This window comes from Tympanuchus pallidicinctus, unplaced genomic scaffold (assembly GCF_026119805.1).
Source record: "Tympanuchus pallidicinctus isolate F22 unplaced genomic scaffold, pur_lepc_1.0 scaffold29, whole genome shotgun sequence".
Taxonomy (NCBI): Eukaryota; Metazoa; Chordata; class Aves; order Galliformes; family Phasianidae; genus Tympanuchus; species Tympanuchus pallidicinctus.
The window spans coordinates 1,412,365-1,431,453 of record NW_026294746.1 but is presented as its reverse complement, the minus strand read 5'-3'; the positions used below and the strand labels follow the sequence as shown (position 1 = coordinate 1,431,453).

At 40.9% G+C, this 19,089-nt stretch overlaps 2 protein-coding genes and 1 long non-coding RNA gene across 3 annotated transcripts in view; 2 read left to right on the top strand and 1 right to left on the bottom strand.

Annotated features, from left to right (window-relative positions):
- Nucleotides 1-5,220, top strand: part of LOC128085126 (uncharacterized) — a 5,445-nt gene extending 225 nt beyond the window's left edge. The window contains exon 2 of the long non-coding RNA XR_008208802.1: nt 2,474-5,220. This is a non-coding gene — a long non-coding RNA (uncharacterized LOC128085126). The remainder of the gene's footprint in view (nt 1-2,473) is intronic.
- Nucleotides 1-19,089, bottom strand: part of PANK4 (pantothenate kinase 4 (inactive)) — a 21,623-nt gene extending 2,534 nt beyond the window's left edge. The window contains exons 1-18 of the mRNA XM_052692119.1: nt 18,822-19,089; nt 16,636-16,718; nt 16,050-16,258; nt 14,013-14,196; nt 13,365-13,457; nt 11,553-11,706; nt 10,455-10,636; nt 8,915-8,996; nt 7,657-7,757; nt 7,036-7,191; nt 6,333-6,445; nt 5,751-5,838; nt 4,867-5,018; nt 3,371-3,426; nt 2,786-2,835; nt 1,422-1,529; nt 893-993; nt 341-409 (exon numbers count right to left, since the gene is read on the bottom strand). Of these exons, the coding sequence (XP_052548079.1) occupies nt 341-409; nt 893-993; nt 1,422-1,529; nt 2,786-2,835; nt 3,371-3,426; nt 4,867-5,018; nt 5,751-5,838; nt 6,333-6,445; nt 7,036-7,191; nt 7,657-7,757; nt 8,915-8,996; nt 10,455-10,636; nt 11,553-11,706; nt 13,365-13,457; nt 14,013-14,196; nt 16,050-16,258; nt 16,636-16,718; nt 18,822-18,999 (2,159 nt within the window). The 5' untranslated portion in view covers nt 19,000-19,089. The remainder of the gene's footprint in view (nt 1-340; nt 410-892; nt 994-1,421; nt 1,530-2,785; nt 2,836-3,370; nt 3,427-4,866; nt 5,019-5,750; nt 5,839-6,332; nt 6,446-7,035; nt 7,192-7,656; nt 7,758-8,914; nt 8,997-10,454; nt 10,637-11,552; nt 11,707-13,364; nt 13,458-14,012; nt 14,197-16,049; nt 16,259-16,635; nt 16,719-18,821) is intronic.
- Nucleotides 18,883-19,089, top strand: part of LOC128085121 (transcription factor HES-5-like) — a 67,269-nt gene continuing 67,062 nt past the window's right edge. The window contains exon 1 of the mRNA XM_052692125.1: nt 18,883-18,989. The gene's annotated coding sequence lies outside the window, so the exon portion shown is untranslated. The remainder of the gene's footprint in view (nt 18,990-19,089) is intronic.

Genomic DNA, 19,089 nt, shown 5'->3' with positions numbered 1-19,089 from the left:
GGATATATAAAAATATAGTTTTAAAAGCTTCATTAAGTGTGTGCAGAATTGGGATTTGTGACAAAACACGGGTTAAGTTCTGTGTCCAAGAGAGAACAGCAGTTAAAAACAGGTAACATGAAGTGCTGCTTACAGTCACGTGGATTATTGACGACATGTAATTGCTGAACAGCAAAATGACAAACAAGCTGTAGAGCAACTAGTAAGGCTTCATCAGCATTACAAGATTGTAATGCAGACAAACTCGGTCATTTTTGTGAAGGGTGGCTAAGGTATTTCAGCACACAAACAAAGGCTCAGGTCATCCTTCATTTGACAAATGACAAACTTGCCATTATACCTCAGATCTAGACAAGGAGAACTTGAACCCGTCTGGACCAACAGCAGCTTCTCTTCCTTCAGTGCAGATCTTTAATTGAAAATAGAAACAAACAAAAAGTTACAGTCATGTAAATATGGTAATGAGCCAGAAAGAATATCTGAGTATTCTTTGCAAAGGCTTCTTTTCCTGCTAGGAAATCACCCAGAAACACGCTTCCATGAGCAGCAGGTTATCTTAGTCAGCTACCTGTCCTCTACAGGAAACAGGCTGGAAATAGCATATATTTCCCTCAAATTTTTTTTTAACAAATAAAATACACTATTTTAGTAGTTTGAGTCCTTATCAGGGATGATACTGACAAGAAGCTGATATGTATACTGTTAAATATAATTAAGAACTGCTTTCTAAATTTTTTGCCATAATTGAAGCGAGTCATCGTTTGTACCTTACTTCTAGTTGCAGATTTCAGATAGTAATAAACACAAATAAGGAACTCCATATGTAACCAGGAACTTGCTTCTTCCTTCTGTGCTTTTTAAGATACGTTATGAAGACTGTTTATATGCTTACTGAATAACTGGATCCATTGCTGCTATCCGTTCAGCAACGATCAGGGATTCGCTGTAGGTGACATCATTTAGAGCAGGGCCAGAGTTACAAGCCAATATAACCTAAGGCAAAGATGTCAAAACAGTTTATTGATGAACACAGTCCATATACGGTGTTAGAGCTGCCTGTTTGTTTGAAGACTGCCTTTCTCTGGCTTATATAAGAACAGAATCAAGAAAAGAGAAAGCCTGAAGGCCTGGTCCTTATTTTCTCCTCAAACTAGCCAACTCCTCCAGGTGTTCTGACATTACAGATCCTCCATTAGAAAGCTTAGCTCTGATCTAACCCCTGCTCTGCTTTCCAGTATACTTAGTTAAACCTCAGACTTCCAGGAATTTAGGGACAAGCTCACTGTCTCAAGTTAGATCACTCCCTCTTTAGGTGCTATGAGCTGGTCTCATACAGTGCACTGCCAGAAGGTATTTAACAAACCTTTCACCAGTTACAAAAGCTCCATTATGTACTGCCTGTACAATGAAAAACCACTTACCTCTGTTCCTCTAGAAAGAAGCTCTCTAACAAAAGGAAAGACGCCTAAAATTATGTCTATTCCACTGTTATCTGCGAAAATTAAGGCACATTTATGAGGGGGACCCTCCTGCAAGAGAAAACCAATGCATTTAGGATTGAGTTCACAGTTCATTTCACAGACTAGTTTGTATTATTTAGAAACACCAGTTTTAAGACCCAAGATTTTATAGCCCTATATTTATCTAGATCTATTCGATGAGCATAGCTCATCAAAACTTTACCTACCCTTATTTTAAGTGAAATCAGTTTCTCTAACGCTGTCTTTGCACAATTAATTAAAACTGTTTACAGCCACTTCACTTGACAGCACTTTTTCAAACTCCATTAATTAAACCTATAACAGCCAATTAAACACGTCTGACTCCAGCAACTGTGAACATGAGCTTCCTTCAGAGGGGTGGTTAGGCTTTGAATCACGTTTTGTTATGCCATGCAGCTGGAGAATACCATTCTCTAGAATACAAGCAGCAGCATGGATAGCTGCCTATGTGGTTTTAGGGTAAACCTACCTTTGTGGCTGTTACAAGCTAGCATGCTGTAGGGTAAACAGGATTCCCTTCTCCAGGAAAGGGGAGGATGGACTGCTGGGGGCAGTGACATCCTAAAATAAAAAGACATTTCCTATTCTCCATTAACCTTTAATTTGTCCTAGATCTGATGTTATGAAATGCAGTTCACTCCAAGTTGCACCAGCAGAAGAACTTCTGCAGTGAATACTGTGTAATTTTTAAGAACAGTTTGTCAGGATGCTGCTTTTTAGCAGTGTTGTGGAGGAATAACTGACACTTTTGTTTTAAGATATAATATCTAATGATTTGTAGCAAATTCTGTCCATCGTTTCCAAACCTGATGAAATAGCAGCAGACATCCCACAGAGGGAAAAAAAACCACAACAAAACACGTTGCCGATTACTTTCAGAAAGCTCCACATTATTGTCATTTTTAGCCTGGCTACTCAGATGAAGGGACAATCCAAACATTACATTTGGATTCAATTTTTCAAAATTACAGGTCTAGTTAAATAGAAATAAGTGCCCTGATAAAGAAAGGACACCACAGTTATGCTGGAAGAGCTTTGAAAGCAGCTGGATTCCAAATGCTGCAGTTCCTGAAGAAAGCAAGCCAAGAAGCTTGGTAAGTAACAAAATGTCTGTTTTATTTCTATATGGTATGATTGCTGGAACTATTAGTGCTGCACTAACAGAATTTGTTTTGAGCTGTCTGAACAGGGCTGTGTTAAATGTTAGAAACAAGCTTAATAGGGTTGTTCCATGAGTAATGTATTCAGTTACTCAGTGATCAGTGGTAATTCTGGACTCGTACCTTCAGCCGCTCTAGCCACTGACTGTAGGAATCTTCTAACCAGGGACGTTCTGTGTCACAGACAAAACTGTATTAGCATCACTTTTAGGCAAAGAGTAAATCTGTACATTATGCAAAGCAGGAGGTGTCTCTTTAAAGATATGGAATATTTGAACTCAGATTTTGAATGTTAAGGAGTTCCTGAACTCTTAATTATTGGAAGTTCAACTACAGTGGCCTTGGAATAGAATTCTTCTGATAGCAATAGAGTCATATGAGCTAGCTCTCATAATGGCTTGTTCTGAGATGGCTGGTGCTGCTGTTCCTTGGGACATTGCTAAGACAGGACTGGAACCATTACAGGAAACAGCACAGGCTATTCACGATATGCTGAGTATTGGGGCAGCAGAGAGGTTTTTGGTTTCCACTTTGTTTGGAACACAAAAAGCAACATTCCACTGAGACTGTATTTCAGATAAACTGGCGAGTGCTACTGAGTCCTTGTCACAAGCAGAACTGCCATCTTAAATACCATCACACTCTTCTTTACTCTCTTATTAACACAATATCCAGATCTAACCAACACTACAGATCTCCCCCCTATACCTTGCAGTTTTGACTTGGCTTCTTCAAATCCAAATTGTGGCTCACATTCCAGAACACTGTATCAGAAGAGAAATAAAGGGTACGCAGTTAAGTAACTTCAGCTCACTCAATTTGAATACTTGTATAGCAGGCTGTTGGCAATTTTATTGCAGGATTATAATTGGGAGTATGGACAGGTCCAGTGACTGAAAAATAGATCCACCCTTAAAAACAAAAGGCTTGCATGTACATTAAATTAGGGAGTTAAATTAGAGATCAGCAAGCACTACTCTATGGGGGAAAAAAAAAAACAACAAACCTTTGGATCTGCAGATGACAATAAATACAGTAATGATCTAAACTATCATAGCCATAAAACAACACTTCACAAAGTTAAATCTGGAGATCTGTCTACAACATTTTGAGTTGTATTTGTGTGTAGGCAGGAAAAAAAAAGAAATTAACTAAATACAGGTTTTAAAAGCCATTCCTATTGGCTGCATGTATAGAAAAGTAGCTTCAAACTTAGCTGGTGATGAGGATGTACATAATGAGGCTAGATTCTAAGCTGCCAGTTAAAATATTACTCCACATGGGCAGTGCTTGCCAGTCAAGTCTCATAAAGTGCCTTCAGTCCAGTACCAAGTGATGTTTAACTCTTAGCTTCTTCCTCGAACAGAGGGAGAGCTGCACTTAGACAAGTGGCAACCAGACTAATTGCTGTGACTGGGGTCAGTTCAAGTTTCTGCAGTTGTGGGCAGCATTAGAACGCAGATCCAAGTAGCCTCAAATCACCTTGTTTTGAATTGATTTGCATTTTTTTTGTTATTTACTCATGAGGGGAAAACTCCTCAAAGATGCAGAAAGGGAAAGGAAGTGCTGAATGTTTGCTGCAAAACTGTGCCCACCTCCCCTACTCTTTATTATCAACCCCACAGAAAGAGGTAAAATCTAGAAGTACAAAAACAAAGATATTTCAAAACTGACAGCATTTACATCCTTTTCTGAATTTATGGCTGCTGACAGGATATATGGAAAGAGAGCTCTCAAAATGGCAGTAGAAGTGTATGCTGATCGAAAACAACTGGTATTTAGTTATTTTAAGAGACCACCAACCTGGCTTACAGCCCATTGAATATACACTCTGATATCAGAGCAACTGTGGGTTACAGAGAGAGCACATTTTCTACTATAGGAAGATAATATCAGCTTAAATAGAACACATACTCAAAAGCAGAGGTAGTAACAGCTACAAACAAAGAGCCAGACTGCGATATTAGGTGGTCTGTCATTTAATTCAAACATTCAGTGATGTCTGCCAGATTTTAAGGGTGGAAACAAACTTTGCTGCACCGCAATAATGCTTGCAAATGAACAACCAACATATGATTAAGGTTAAATACAAACTACAATGAGATTGGTGCATTTCATTTACTTATTTCTACAACAAAAACAAAAAACCAACAGTTGGATATTCTATATCTTAAAAGGGTGCTTTTAAAATATTTAACACCTACTCTGAGACTGCTTTTGCTCCCCAGTCAAAGACATTCCCCGCAAGAAGTCCTTTCACCAGAGCAAACTGCCTCTCCTCCCAGCCTAATGAATCCAAAGATTCGATTACGCTTTGAAAACATTTTAAGGCTATGCCATTTTCTTTCTGCTTTACCTGTAAGAAAGACATGAAACATCGCATTTACGGACAAAAAATCCTTACCCATCATTGGCTGTCTCAGTCCCAAGACCGCGTTCAAGCATTCTCCTCTACGTTCATGGCCTCTAATGGACCAACAAGTTACTGTTATCAGCATGCTTAGTACCAACAAGAAAAAAGTTCCCTGGGATTCTAATAAACAGCTTTATTAGTGCTAGCATGTGTTCTGTAGCCTGAGAATTACTTGTCTTAATACAGGAGAGGTAAGGTAGACCTTGGGCAGACGGGGAGTGGGAGAATGGACACAAAAAAGAGAGACTTAAGTAGCAACATCAAAACCAGGTAACCTGGGTGAGAAGGCTTACCACTAGCAGTTCTGCAAAAGATGGGAAAGTGTGGGTTGTTCTAATTTTTGCATCAAAAAGTTCATCATCCTACATGCTTAAAGACTCTTGACCCCTCTTCTATCGCCAATGAGCTCAAATGTTACATAGCTAGTTCTTTTTTATAAAAAAAGGTACTGAGTGCCACCTTTACATCAAGATCTTTTGTTGGCACTATCTTATCTGAATTACAAAAAAGGAAAAAAAGAAAAAAAAGCAATCAATAACTGTCCTGAAAACAGCAACAACCAACCAGTTAAACTGTTAATGTCTTGTATGTAAGCCATTACTTATACAAAGCATTCGAGTACAGAACAGTGTCTTGATCTCACACTGCCTGCCCTGTAAAGCAAGAACAGCTTACCTTCGAGTAAGGATCCGGAAAATTGAACTCGTTTAAACAGTGTTCCCTTGTATCCAAAAGACTTCTAACTGTTAAGGTGCCATATGCACTTTAAAAAGGAGAGGGGAAAACAGATCAATTACTTCAAACAGAAAAAAAAAAAAAAAGTAATTTTCTCCTGTTTTTCCATTAATAGGATGAATTCCAGACAGGTACAGCATGTAAGACAAACACCTCAGAAGTCTTCACATGCCACAAGTGCTGAATACTGCCACTAAGTGGTACATCTATTAAACGGATTATTTAAATACAGAGAGGGAAAATGTTCAGAGTAAAGATGTCAGGTACCATTTTTAGTAATTTGAAGACCTTTAGTCATTTTTGTGCTGAGATAGATGGAATTTTTCTGTTAAATTCTAATGTTTTGTTCAGAGGACCCGACACATCAATTTGTTACTGCCTTCAGCCTACCTAGCTTTAAGCTTGCTCTGCTTAAGAACAAAAGCATTTATGTAGCTTTCAGTTAATTTATAGTTGGCTTCTAATTTGCTCTGCTCAGCAGAGGTGGCCAGATTACAAAAGCAGGGAAACAAGGACACTTACAAAGGCTGCTGTCTGAGTGTCTGGAGCTTATTCCAGTACTTCTGTCGGAACTTTTCGGCTCTCTCAGGTGCATCAGCAGAATCTGGCTGGCTGGCTGCAGCACGCTTTGCTACCTGGTAGAGAAATGAGGCACTGGAGTTACCACTTCAATTCTTCCTTCTGTGCAACTGACCTGAAGCTCGGGATGAACAGCAACCCCTCCATCTGCTCTATTTTTCTGCTCCTGCACACTCACTTGTCCCTCCCACACAGTATACTCCAGCTTTCCATTAAGCCAACCACCAAAGAGTAATTTTAAACACCTCTTTCCTTCCTAAACATTTAAAGTTGGTTTGTTTTTTTTTTGTTATTACTGCTTTTTGGTTTTTGAACACTGTGCTTTCAGAGGTGAGCCACAAGTTCCACCTATTTAGAGAAGGGTAAAAACAAACAAGAAAAAAGGATAAGGGTGCGGGTGCACATCAACACTCAGTGTTCATTCTTTCTCTATGACAGTAAGGTCAGGTCAATGTGTTCTCCTAGTGTTTTTCTCAGCCCCCAACTCAACACTTGTGAAGTTTCTGATTCATATTTTCAATTAAGAGACAGAGAAGAGGTACTTATTTGCAATAGGTTTGACATACAGGTGCACTTTGTTGGTTGAACAGCTTGGTCCACCTGAAGTATGTGGACCATTTGTAGGTACAACTCCTCTGATATTTACCCCATCCAACGCCTCCTCAAAACAAGTGAGCCAGTATTTTCTGGCCATGGCATCATCTGTGAGGTCAACAGTGTCTGGAATATAGGTTGATGGGTCCTTCAGCAGTGGCAGGTTAACCAGCGGTCTCTCCAACCTATCCATTTCAAACATGTCAAACTAGGTGAAAAACAAAAGATTTATTAGAATTTACTCAGAAATTGATTCACTAGAAATTAAACAAGCACAAGGCCTACAGAAGCCCATTCTCAGACAACTCAGGATTGCAGACAACTGCACGTTAGTATATGCAGCCATTAACAAGACATTCTATTGAATCTGTCAGATTCAAAATTCTCAAGTACAGTATTTCAACTGTAGCAAAGCCAAGCTACCTCAAAGAAAGGGCAGCAGCAGCAGCAGGCTGTCTCTCTCCTTTAGTGATGCTGAGCAAGACAAAGTAGCAGGCACAGTCTTTTAAGAAATATCATGTCAAACCATCACACGTGACTTAAGGCACCACTGTCAGCCACTTTTGGTAAAGCAGCACGGTCCCAGGGGTGAGAAGCAACTAGATTTTAAAATAGCCATCTAAGTTCAGATCAGTAAGTGCCAACACTCATTTTAGGAAAGGCAACCACATACTGTACCACTCCGGGTCCTCTGCATGGGGTAGACATCAGGTGATGTGCTCATAAGACCAGAACTCCCAGCATAATTCTCTCCCCAGCTATATTGATTTGGATCTAGAAAAGAGAAAGAGAGAGACACATAATCTGAAAATAAAACTGAAAGTACTCACATGAATGAGTCTACAGCCAGCATCTCTACAGAGAAGCTGTTCCACTGCAAAAGCCATTTCTCTTTGTCTTTAAAAATATATTTATTTCTTCCCCTCTAAGTCCCAACAGTTATATTTTAACTACTTGCTGAATCATCCAACTCTAAAGTACTTCAAATGAGACACAAGATTACAATTCAAAAAGCATTTTTTTCTTAACCCCTTTCTTTTCCTAATCATTAAGAGCTATTGAAGAAATCCTGTTCTTTAAGCACTATAGATGGCTAAAGCTTCTATTATTAGAGAGTTGGGGTTTTTTTGTTTGTTTGTTTTTAAATGTCCATCATTAACAGAATAGATTGCAGAACTCTCAGAGCACACTGTAAGCTTCACATGAGCACAGAAGTTACTTTCAGATTTTTTTCTTTAGAGTTTCTGGAAGTTGAGACGTTCGCCATATGGCCAACAGAACAACAGCTTTCACACCTGGGCAGCTCTGAGCTGAGTTCCTTGCTGTTATCTATGGAGTGGTACAAAATGGCTTCCACTGTTCTGAGATATACGTGATATTTACTAAAGCTGAGAACCATAACAACCTGTGATTTGTTCCACTACGATGAATGCACTGAATGGCACGTAGCACAAAGAGAAAACAAGAAAATACAAATGGCAGAATTCAACCAAAGCATCCTACACCCAGAGGATGCTCGAAAGAATTGTCTCATTCTTTATAAACATTTATGAGGCTTTTCACTCTCAAATGAACACAGTTTTGAGATGCTGTTCTTCTTCAGTACATTAACTGAATTCAAAAGCTGGCCTCTTTAAGAGGAAGAAAGTTCTCAAACTCAATTTCCCTGATTTGATTTAGAGGCATGACTGCAGAAATGCAGAAAAGAGAAGAGCCAAATCCTGCTGGATTCTCAGAGGCAAGCAGGAAAACAGTGAGAAATTATCACACCCTTGCCAAAATATATAAAGCAAAGCCCAGCATCTGTGTTTATTAGTGCCAAATGTGTTTATCTAGGCAACAACTTACATGCAGCCTCTTAAGAGAAACTTGGACATTACACTGACATTTCAGAACACAGCATATACAGAACATAGCAATGCTGTACTTACTGTCTTGTTCAGCTCCTTTTAAAAATGCCCCAATGGCTCCCAGGTAGCCTTCATGTCTCAGGAACAATGCCTGAACCTCTCCCTGCCACAATATGAAACATTGCAATTGGATGGTCCCTGATGGCTAACATTACTTCTTTGTCACTAGATTTACACTTAAATTTAATAGAAACAACTAGAAGATGATAATATTCATTTGCACTACACTCTAACACATTCAGTAACTTTAATGGTGCACCAAAAAATGGTGTTTCTGAAAGACAGCTTGAGGAGGAACGGCTAACATACATCATTCCACAATTCTAAGACAGCTGGAAAAAAATTACATGCAGAAGTGGTGTGTATTCTAAGCCTGCACAACCACAGAAGCAGAGGGAAGCCAGTGCTTCACTAGAAAAGACTGCTGCATTATTCCATGAGTACTCAACTCCTCTTGCTTGAACAGGCTGAAAATGTAAGACCATCTGATTTCCAGGTCATCAACATGAACGTGTCACTGTGCATCCACCACACCCACACCACTGGTTATTCTATTTCATACTGAACATGCAGCAACATACAGTCACCCTGTATATTATCACAGACAAGCACTTTCCCCATGAATTTAACCCAGTTTACGTGTTAACAAGAACGGTAGGGAGAACAGGATCATCCCCCACCTAACACCCTTAGTTTTCTTATGGTGAGACGTTGTCCCCTCTGAAGGAAAATAAGCTCTGTCTACAGCAGGTCATGTAGGAAAAGTTAACACTGGGCTTAGCTGTAGTGAGGAAATACGTAATTCACAGTGAGATTCTGTACAGATAAAACTGTGCTTACAAGAATCTAAAGCTGTAGTTTTCTTGAAACTCAACCGAGTTCTTACCCTAACTTGCAGAAAGACTGCAAGGTTAAACAAGGGGAAATACAAGCATTTTATAGGAGTCTCTTGCCTGAAGCACTGAGGAAAAAAAAAAGTCATCAATTCTGTAATACTTCAGTATGCAGTGTGATGGTGGAGGAACTGATCCACCTGTAACGAGCAGTATGTGAACTTCTGGATTAGACCATTGTTCCACTGAAATATCTTTAGTGTTTGCCACAGCTTCAAAAGCTGCAAAGAATTACAGCTTGCTTCCTTTTTCAAAAGGAATTTAAATATATATACATATCAACCAACCAAAAATTACTGATGCTAGTTGCTAACTATCTCAGCAGAGCAATCCAACATTGCATAGCCTGGGGGTGAAAAGAAATAGGTGAAGTCAGCAAGAGGAATTGAATAATAATGGTAGCTATCTAAACAAATATAAGAGCCCAATCCTTGGCAGCTGCAAGACACACTGTCCAACAACCACCAAACAAACAAATAAACAGAGATAGAGGCCAAACAGAACTGCTAGGAAATTCACGTTTGTTTTACCCTCCCACAACAAGGCCCTGCCTTACCTACCTAACCCCAGTCCTTACTGAACGTGAGACTTAGCAAAGCTTCCCAATCACCTAGAAAAGATGCCTAGGCACATGAATTTGCAATTAGGAAAAATTCTGTTTCCATTACCTTTGAGAAGAAGTTGATACTGAAGGTTATTGTGCGCATGGTAACAGGGTGACCCCGAATAAAGAATCCTCCAAAATATATTTTATCTAAGTTATGGAGTTTGGCATAGAGGCAGGCAAGCTGACCAATGTCATTGCTGATCATATGGAGTAAACTTTTTGCCATATCTTCTTTGGAAAACTCTTAAAGGAAGGAAACAGTGAGCCAAATTAGTACAGCCGAAGAATGCTCAAAATGTTTTTATATATATATATGATATGTTTTAATATATATATATTAAGAATGCTCAAAATGTTTATATATATATAATTTTTTTTTTAAGCAGAGGCCCTACAGCCAGGGCTGAAAAAGAGCAATCTGAAGATAGAAAGAAAACACCAAGCCTCCATAAAATATAGCCTGAAAGAAACCTGCTTGAAAGGCCAAGAGTAAATGCCATTGACTCAATTTCACCTCTTTAGGAAAGGTGGATCATCTCTCCATCTAGGTATGTGATGCACTGCAAGTATTTTATTATGACTCTACAAAGAAAGCTACAAATTTCTGCCATACATCTTTTTCTGGACAAACAGAGCCAATTATATTTCCCACATGCATAAATTTACATTGGCAAACTTACGACAGATTTTTTTTGTTTGCCTAGACTTCCAGAATCCCAAACTGAAAATCCAAACATCTGCTTGCAAGGCAGTCCAACTTAACACACTTATTCAATAAAATATTGTAGGCAAAATATGTAGGTGAGATCATGAGAAGGACATGAAAAGGTGGTTATTTTTCAGCTCTACTTGTTTGAGAACACGACAAACATCAGACACCCAAGGGCCAGGGGAGATGGTTGCATTTCTTCTCATTAGTTTCAAAGAACTCTAAACAAGTGGAGCAGTGCAGGCAGCAGTCCACATCCCCTCTCAGCCCACATGCATGACATCAGAAAATGGATACGGCAACACGTATTTTTGCTGATAAAACTGGCAACTATTTTTCCATCCTTTTAAATGTCTGGAGGAAGTTTGTACAAGTAGCAAATCCAATCTGACAGGCAATAGAGGGTATTATTTGCATGCAAATCTTCAGTAGATATTTCTATACTAATACCTTTATCTGCTGTAGTGGATTTCCCAAAGCTGCTTGCTATCAGGTTCCCACTCAGCCCCAGGGTCTGGCAGGCGCCTCCATACACATCTTTCACCAGCATGTCTACGTTTGTGTGCTGTCCCTTGGAAGCAAGTTGCAGCAATTCATCGAATTTCTGAGGATGAGAAGCAGAGTTACTGCGAGTATTCAAGACAGCCAGAGATCCTTGCCCACACGGCAAGAGTTCTGAAGCACTCTTATTGACAGAAAAAAATATGGGCTTTGGCTTGGAACCAACCCTGCCAGTAAAAGATGCATCACTTCTATCTAGAGTCCACATCTTATCATCGATCTTAAGTGGAGAGCCTTTAAAGATGAAATGCACAACCATCCTCTTAAATGATCTGCAGAGGGGTTGGATCACAGGATCGACCTCAGTCATTCTGTGACTCTAACCTGCAAATATTTTGTTGCAAGTTTCATGAGAGCTAAAGGTTGAGTGCAAGATGAATCACGTTGTCTACCCTGCAGTAATCTGGAGAACTGGAAGCTCTCTGGCAAAATGATGTCATCCAGAACTGGTACAGCATTAAGTAAAGCACAATTTGCCAACTTCTCTCCTACATGCAACCCCAGTGAATAAAGAATTAAAACTAGGTGGAAAAACAACTTTATCCAACACCACCGAAAGGATTTATAATACTTCAGCAAGTAAATCACCAAAAAGTTATCCCAGTCTAGCACCTTTAATCTCCAGATTAATGCATATGAAACAGAACCTTCACGTATCTTGTCTTGGAATGAAGTCAGGAACACAGCAAGTAGAGGTAAGTCTTCTTGAGGCAAACAAAAATATAAGATTAAAAAATGAACAAAGTCTGTCTTTACAGATGCAGAAATGCATGGATGTCCCTGAGATTAGGCTTTAAAAAAAAACCAAAAAAACAACCCTGCATCATCCTAATAGCTTGTATTAGGAATTTGCTAATGCTAATTCCCACTTCTACAAATACATTAAAAAAAAAAAAAAAAAAAAAAGCAGACACTGTCATATTCCAGGATTTCTTTTTGAAAAGCATCAAACAAAATATTCTGAGTATGGGTCTTCCCTTTGACATTTTCTTATCTAGTGGCTATGTAACTCTAGCTTTTTCTACACTGGTGACATTTAGTGACTCCTATTTAAGTCACATGCAACTCTGAGACAGGAAAAAACAGCATGATTGAAGAGCTGAGCTAGGCACAGCAGTACGAGATCAGGCTTTATTCTGGCACATCACCAACCTGAGATTTAAGCGCTGAATCCCTGAAAGTGAAAAGAATAACAGAGGTGCAATTCCCCTTCCCTACTCTCACACATTTTGCAATAATTAAGCACTCTGTTTTGCTCCTGTGGATGCTCCTGCAGACTCAAAGAGAATCACTATTTTGCCACAGAGCATTTAATCACTTTTGTCCCCGCATTCTACTTGTATCCTTTTGCACGTAAAGCTCCCCTTTATGCTTCAGAAGCATTACAGGTATGAACATAAACCAAGCATTCAGCCTTTATCTAACAGTCCAGGACCACACACTCCTCATGGAGGTCAAAACTGCCCCTTTTCTTTCTGTACAAAGACAGCAGTTCTTAAATAGAAGAATGCTCTGCAAGAGATGCACATACACATTTTTCCACATCTTCTACTGTGCTGATATTGGGCTTCTAATTTCCCATACAAATACCACATTGAATCATCATGTCTCCCTGTTTAAAGCGTTTGGCATTCCACTATTTCAGGCTTTCTCTCAGCATTTTGTATATTCACACACTCCTTAACACTGAGGTTTCGATACCTTTGTTTTAGTGAGCAGTGCTCCAAGACCCCAGAAGGTTCCACCTCCAATTGAGCTCCCTCCTATCCATTCAAATTTGTCTTCTGATTCTACCTGTCAACAGAACAGAGCACATTTATCTAGAAAGTCCTATTTTACTGTTTATTAACAGTTATAATTTGAGAGTACATGAACTTCATGAGAAGTGGAATTGGTGCAGGCAGAACAATTTCACTGCAGAAATACCAGGCAAAGGGTTATCCAGAGATACAGGTTCCCCACACCCACCCCGAAAGTAGCACTTAAAATCTTTGTATTTAATTACTGGGTGAGAATCCTAAATATGGATATTAAATTTAATTCCATAAGCAATGTACGAAAAGTTGTTCTTATCTGACAGTCTTTGTCCTATCAGTTCATGGGGCAACTTCTCTGAATACCAAATTAAATGTGATTTGAAAAGATTAACCACAGTAAGGAATGGAAAAGCATTTCTAACTCTGTAAGAAATTGAAAGCTAAAAAAACAAAGAGATTTTCATTCTAAGTTTTGTATCACCCAACAAGAAACAGCTACAAATTTAAAGTTTTAAAGTTTCAGCTCATCTTCCTCAATTCTACAAAAACCAAAACAAACAAAAAGACCCAACAGATTTTAGCAACCACTCACCTTCACTATCGAAACCCCAGAGCCAATGTTCACCAGTAAGTATGGGAAAATGTTTGGGTGATTTGTCTGAAATCGGAACTCCGTGTCTGAATCCTTCTGGTATGCAAACACTTCATGGGGGATGTTCCTCAGCAGAAAGTTGCATCCTTTGATCAGGCAGGTCATTACATCTTCTTTATCTACTCTGAAGTGGGGAAGGGAAAGGAACTTAGAAACGTCACAGCCTCACTGATAACCAAGCACTGCTTCAGAACATTCGTTTTTAAGACTTTACAAGTCTTCACATGCAGCACAAGTCCAGATCTTTTAAACCACGAAACCCAGCTTTGCATCGCTCCACCATTCAACTTCAGTGCCAGAACACACAGACCAGAGTGAGGCTGCAGTTACACAGTCGCTTTGATCTTCATTAATCGTTCCTCAGTAAAATGCTCCTGCTCCTGTCTGTGTCTCCATCGCTGCTCCAGTGCTCACACAGCTACATGTGTGCCCATGTGATACAGCAGGCCAGGAAACCCATCTGGCAGTTAACACAACACAACTATTTTCTAATGTGGCCTAATAATCTATTGCTCTTCCCATGCTTTCTTAAGAAGGGAAGAAGACTACAGCATCATTTCCAGTCTCATTTATGGCAGATCCGATGACAGCAAGCAGCCTTCTGCTGGGATCTCTGAACACACAGACACTTCATGAGAAGAACAGGATCTGAACAGCGAATCCCTGAGCAGGGAAGCTCAGATAGGGTGGATGTCAGAGTTAGCCAAAGGTTACTTCTGCAAACTTCTGTATCTAATATGTTGTTACTGGTGTGTGCTAAATTTCTTAAATGAAGTATCAAAAACCTTTACTAAAAACAGGAAAGCAAAACACAATTAAACATCTTGACTCATACAGAATGCTTTATGTTTCTCAGGAAAGAAAAGCTGCTTGGGGACCAATCAAGTCTGTTTCAACATGTCAGCAGAATTCTACCCATCAGAAAAAGAAAGTTATGCAAAAAAAGCAGTGTAAAAGGAGACGAAGAGAGTGCCTTAGAAACTGGGCAATATGCTGTGTGAGTGGTGCTCTGAAGTTTTATTCCAGTAGCATCAGATAATGTTCTATACTGCTGTAAGTGAATGATACAATTATCTGTACTTACAGCAGCTTTTTTAGCATATGGCTTTTGATAAACGTGTGTGAATGGTGAACGCTTCAGTTTCCTGCAAGGCTCTGCTTCTGCATGAAGTACAGGCAGGATCTATGCAATAAATTACTGTGTTGTTTCAATTATTTACCTTCTGGGCATGCTCACAAAAATAGTAGAAGGTTTTGTAACTGTGACTTCAGAACCCAGGTAGCTATAGGTATTAGGTACATACAGAATAAAAAAAAGCTTGCCAGCAATATCTTGGCTTTTAATAATACAGCCTTCTTGTAGATAGCATCTTTGGATTTTAAGTAATGACTCATAATTAAAATAAATACACCTCATCACAGTATCCGATCAAAGATTCCCAATTAAACTTGTTTGTAACAAACTTATTTCCTGCTTGCTACAGCTCAAATACTGTACTTTATATACAGCTGGAGGTTTTGTGCAGTTGGATGATGACTGAAAGTTCAACAGCACTGACAACTAGGGCAGCACCACTGAAATGCTGCTAGCTGGGAGGTGAAGAGTAAAAAAAGATCATCTTAATATAGAGTAATTTAATTAAAAAACAACAAAAAAAAGCTATTGCAAACAAATCCTTTCAAGAAAAGCTTTGATAACATCATACTTCTTCCTTCACTGCCTTTCTCCTGAAGCTCCCTGGCTTTCCTACAGACCTCTGCCCTGCCAGTTAATGATGCAGTATCCTTTTGCAACTCCTGCTCACTAACTACTGGGTTCAGCCCAACCTGGCCCAGATGCACACGTGTCCTCCAGCCTCCACTTCTCTATGCAGATGGCTTTTAGGGGAAGAATGGCAAAGTAGACAGTTTGCCCGCTATGAGGCAGCGAAGTGTCACTTCAACGATACTGAACTCACTTTAAACAGTTTCACTTACTTCAACCCCAACTTCTTCTCAATAAGATCTTTAAATTTATAGGCACCACCACCTGTAGCTTTGATGACTTGAGTCTCTGTATTGACAAGATGGTCTTTGATGAAATCTAGACAAGTTTCGATATAATTGTTCTCAAACTTGATGAAGTGCAGGCGAGCTGTTATCTCCTCCTGAACTGATATTTCATACAAAGGTTCGTTTTCTATGTCCTTTAAAAGAAAACAATTAAAAATATATGGTAAATTTTCTTCCATGCATGAAATCAAAACACGTATGAAACAACAGTTTACATGTTTTTCAGAAGTACCATACTGATCTGTCTAGAAAATAACTATTTCAGACAGTAACTGTGGCAATCTAAGCACCCTCATGGTGAAAGCTAGAAACACAATGGAGATTGCCCAGAACAGAGGCATTACAGAAAGTCAAACTGAGTAAACTGCAAATAATGTTTTGTATAGAAAGAAGCACAAGACAGCTTTCAAAGAAGACTTCTGTTGTACTACGAAAAGCCCAGTACCTTACTTCCAGTTCTACCTTTGTTATGAGTCAATCTCATGCAATTCATTAATGATGCAGTCCTTACCTTTCCAGAATGATCAAAGGATCTCACTCTTGCCACTTTGTGCTGCACAGTTGAATAATAAGCCAACTTGGTTAATGAGCCACCTGTTAAAAGAGATGACAACTTATGATTAATGCTTCACCTTACAGCAAACAACCTAACTTATGTTTATGTATGCTTTACCTAAGAGTTTTTAGCTGAGTTCTCTTCTTCTAAAGCCAAATACAATTAAGCTAAGTGCATAATGTAGTAATCAAAGAACCCTTGTCTTAAAACCTGGCATAGTTAGTGGCAAATGACTATGTGAGAAGAACTCCAGGAAATCCACATACAGCAGCTGATGGATCTTGTTTCTGTTCATCTCCAGCCATCTCCACAAGTTCTTACTCATCTACACCACCATGTTTGCCTGCTCTACAGGTAGCTCAGTTGAAATACTCAGCTATCTGAGCTGAGCAAATAACCGAAGGCAAAGCAGGTATCAGCACAGCATACACTCCGTGTAGTTGAAAACTTTCTACAAGGCCCAGATCTGCTGCTTACAAGGACATTTTATATGTGAGCTTGCCACATTTGAGCAATGCATGAAGTCAGACTGAATAACTTGATTTACTCATTTTTCTTTGGGCAAATCAATACCTGCTGTCTTAAACAAGTGGATGTTTGAGCTTGAACATACAGAGCTGCCAAAATGTTTGTTAAAACATGTGCTTTTTTCTTTCCTCAGAAATAGGGGAGGTATGAGGGGAATCCTCTTCAACCTCTCATGTATTAAAGTATCAGTAAGCTTCATAAAACAGCTGCTGTGGTTGTTGGAGGAAAAACAATTTTAACTCAGATAAAAGTAGCATGGGCTGCAAACCAAGCACCCTTATCATATAGAAAGGCAGCTTTAACTTTGTACTCACGTCTCAAACGTGACTACAAGGCACTCAGAAGGTCCGTACTTCTCAGTGCTACAGTTCTATCCCATAGCTGTGTTTAAATCTGTATGCATAGCTGGCCTCTGGCCAGAGATCTGGCACACTGCCTTCTCAGTACGTGTGTGCAAGACCAAGCAAACAATTATAACCAGCTTCTGGTTAAAACCTGAGTCCTACCAGTAAGAAGTCTGTCAGTTCATAACATAACTGCTAAGTGCAGTGGTCCTAACTCTGCTGCCTTACAAATGAATGTAATCAAGGAATGCAGCTTGAAAACTAATCTGCTGGTGCCTGCTTTGCCTACGAAGCAGTGCTACAAACGTAGCTTGTCTCTTCCATAGTGCTGAAATCAACATGGAATTTTTTCAGCAATCTAGGAGAAAAACGGAAGGCATTCTCCAGCAGTGCTCAAGCGAGGTCAGTGCAGAGCAACCCCCGGCAGACACTTATAGTAACAAAAGCAATAAAGCTTTCCTGCCCCCAGATGTTATTTCAGGGCACCGGGCAATGCTGTAACGTTCCTGGTACACAAAACCCGAAGCTGCTGATCGCCTACAGGTGAGGTTTTTCTTCTTTAAAAAACGAAACAGGGACAACAAAAAAATCTCAGTGATTTTATGTGCTACGTGGAGAAGCTTTCCTGCAAACCTTGTGGAAGAGAAACCGCTTGTGTTGACCGCAGCATTCTGTACAACAGCAGCGGGCCGTGTGAAGGGGCACTGCGGTTCACAGCTCTCGCAGCGCGGCCCCCACCAGGGCTCCGCTCAGCTGTGCAGCAACCGGGGCCGTTCGGGCCTGCTGCCACCGAGCAGCTCCCGGCCCCTCCGCCTCGTGGGGAGCAGCCGAGCCCGCGAGCCCCGCGGAAGAGCAGCCCGCGTCCCTCAACCCGCCGGGCTTCCCTTTCCTCGCCCCTCTCCGCCGCCAAGGGCAGCCCCGCACTGTTCCCAGCTAGGCTTCCCCCCCCTTCCCCCGCTGCCCATTACCGCCGCGCGGGGCACGCCGGGAGCTGTAGTGCTGCTCTCCGCCCGAGCAGCGCCGCCGCCCGGGGACGGGACTTCCAATCCCGTCGTGCCCCGCGCCACCCCCTCGGCGCGTTGCGTGCTGGGAGCTGTAGTCGAACTCCGGGGCTCCGCGGCGGCGCGGGCAGCCTGGGGGACTACATGGGACTGCACGTCCCAGTGTGCCCCGCGCGCCAGAAAGAAACGGGCCCCGGTGAGTCCCCGCAGCGGGGAGAGAGCCGTCGCCCTTCCCCCCTCCTCCGCGCCACCGTCCCCGCCCGGTTACCGATGTCGATGGCGAAGCGCTTGGCGTTCTCCAGGTTGCGGAAGATTTCATCAGGCGGAAGGGTGATGCTCTTATCCAAACTGCCGTGCCCGCCGCTCCCTCTGCCTCCCCGCTCCGCCATTTTGAACGCTAGCCCCGCTCCTCGCCCGGCCTCATCGGTATGCAAACGTATGTGCATAGATTTGCATGTTAACGAGGCGGGGCGCGTGGCTGAGGCAGGAGGTGAGGGGCGTGCGTGCGCCGAGCAACGGCTGCCCTGTGCGCGTGC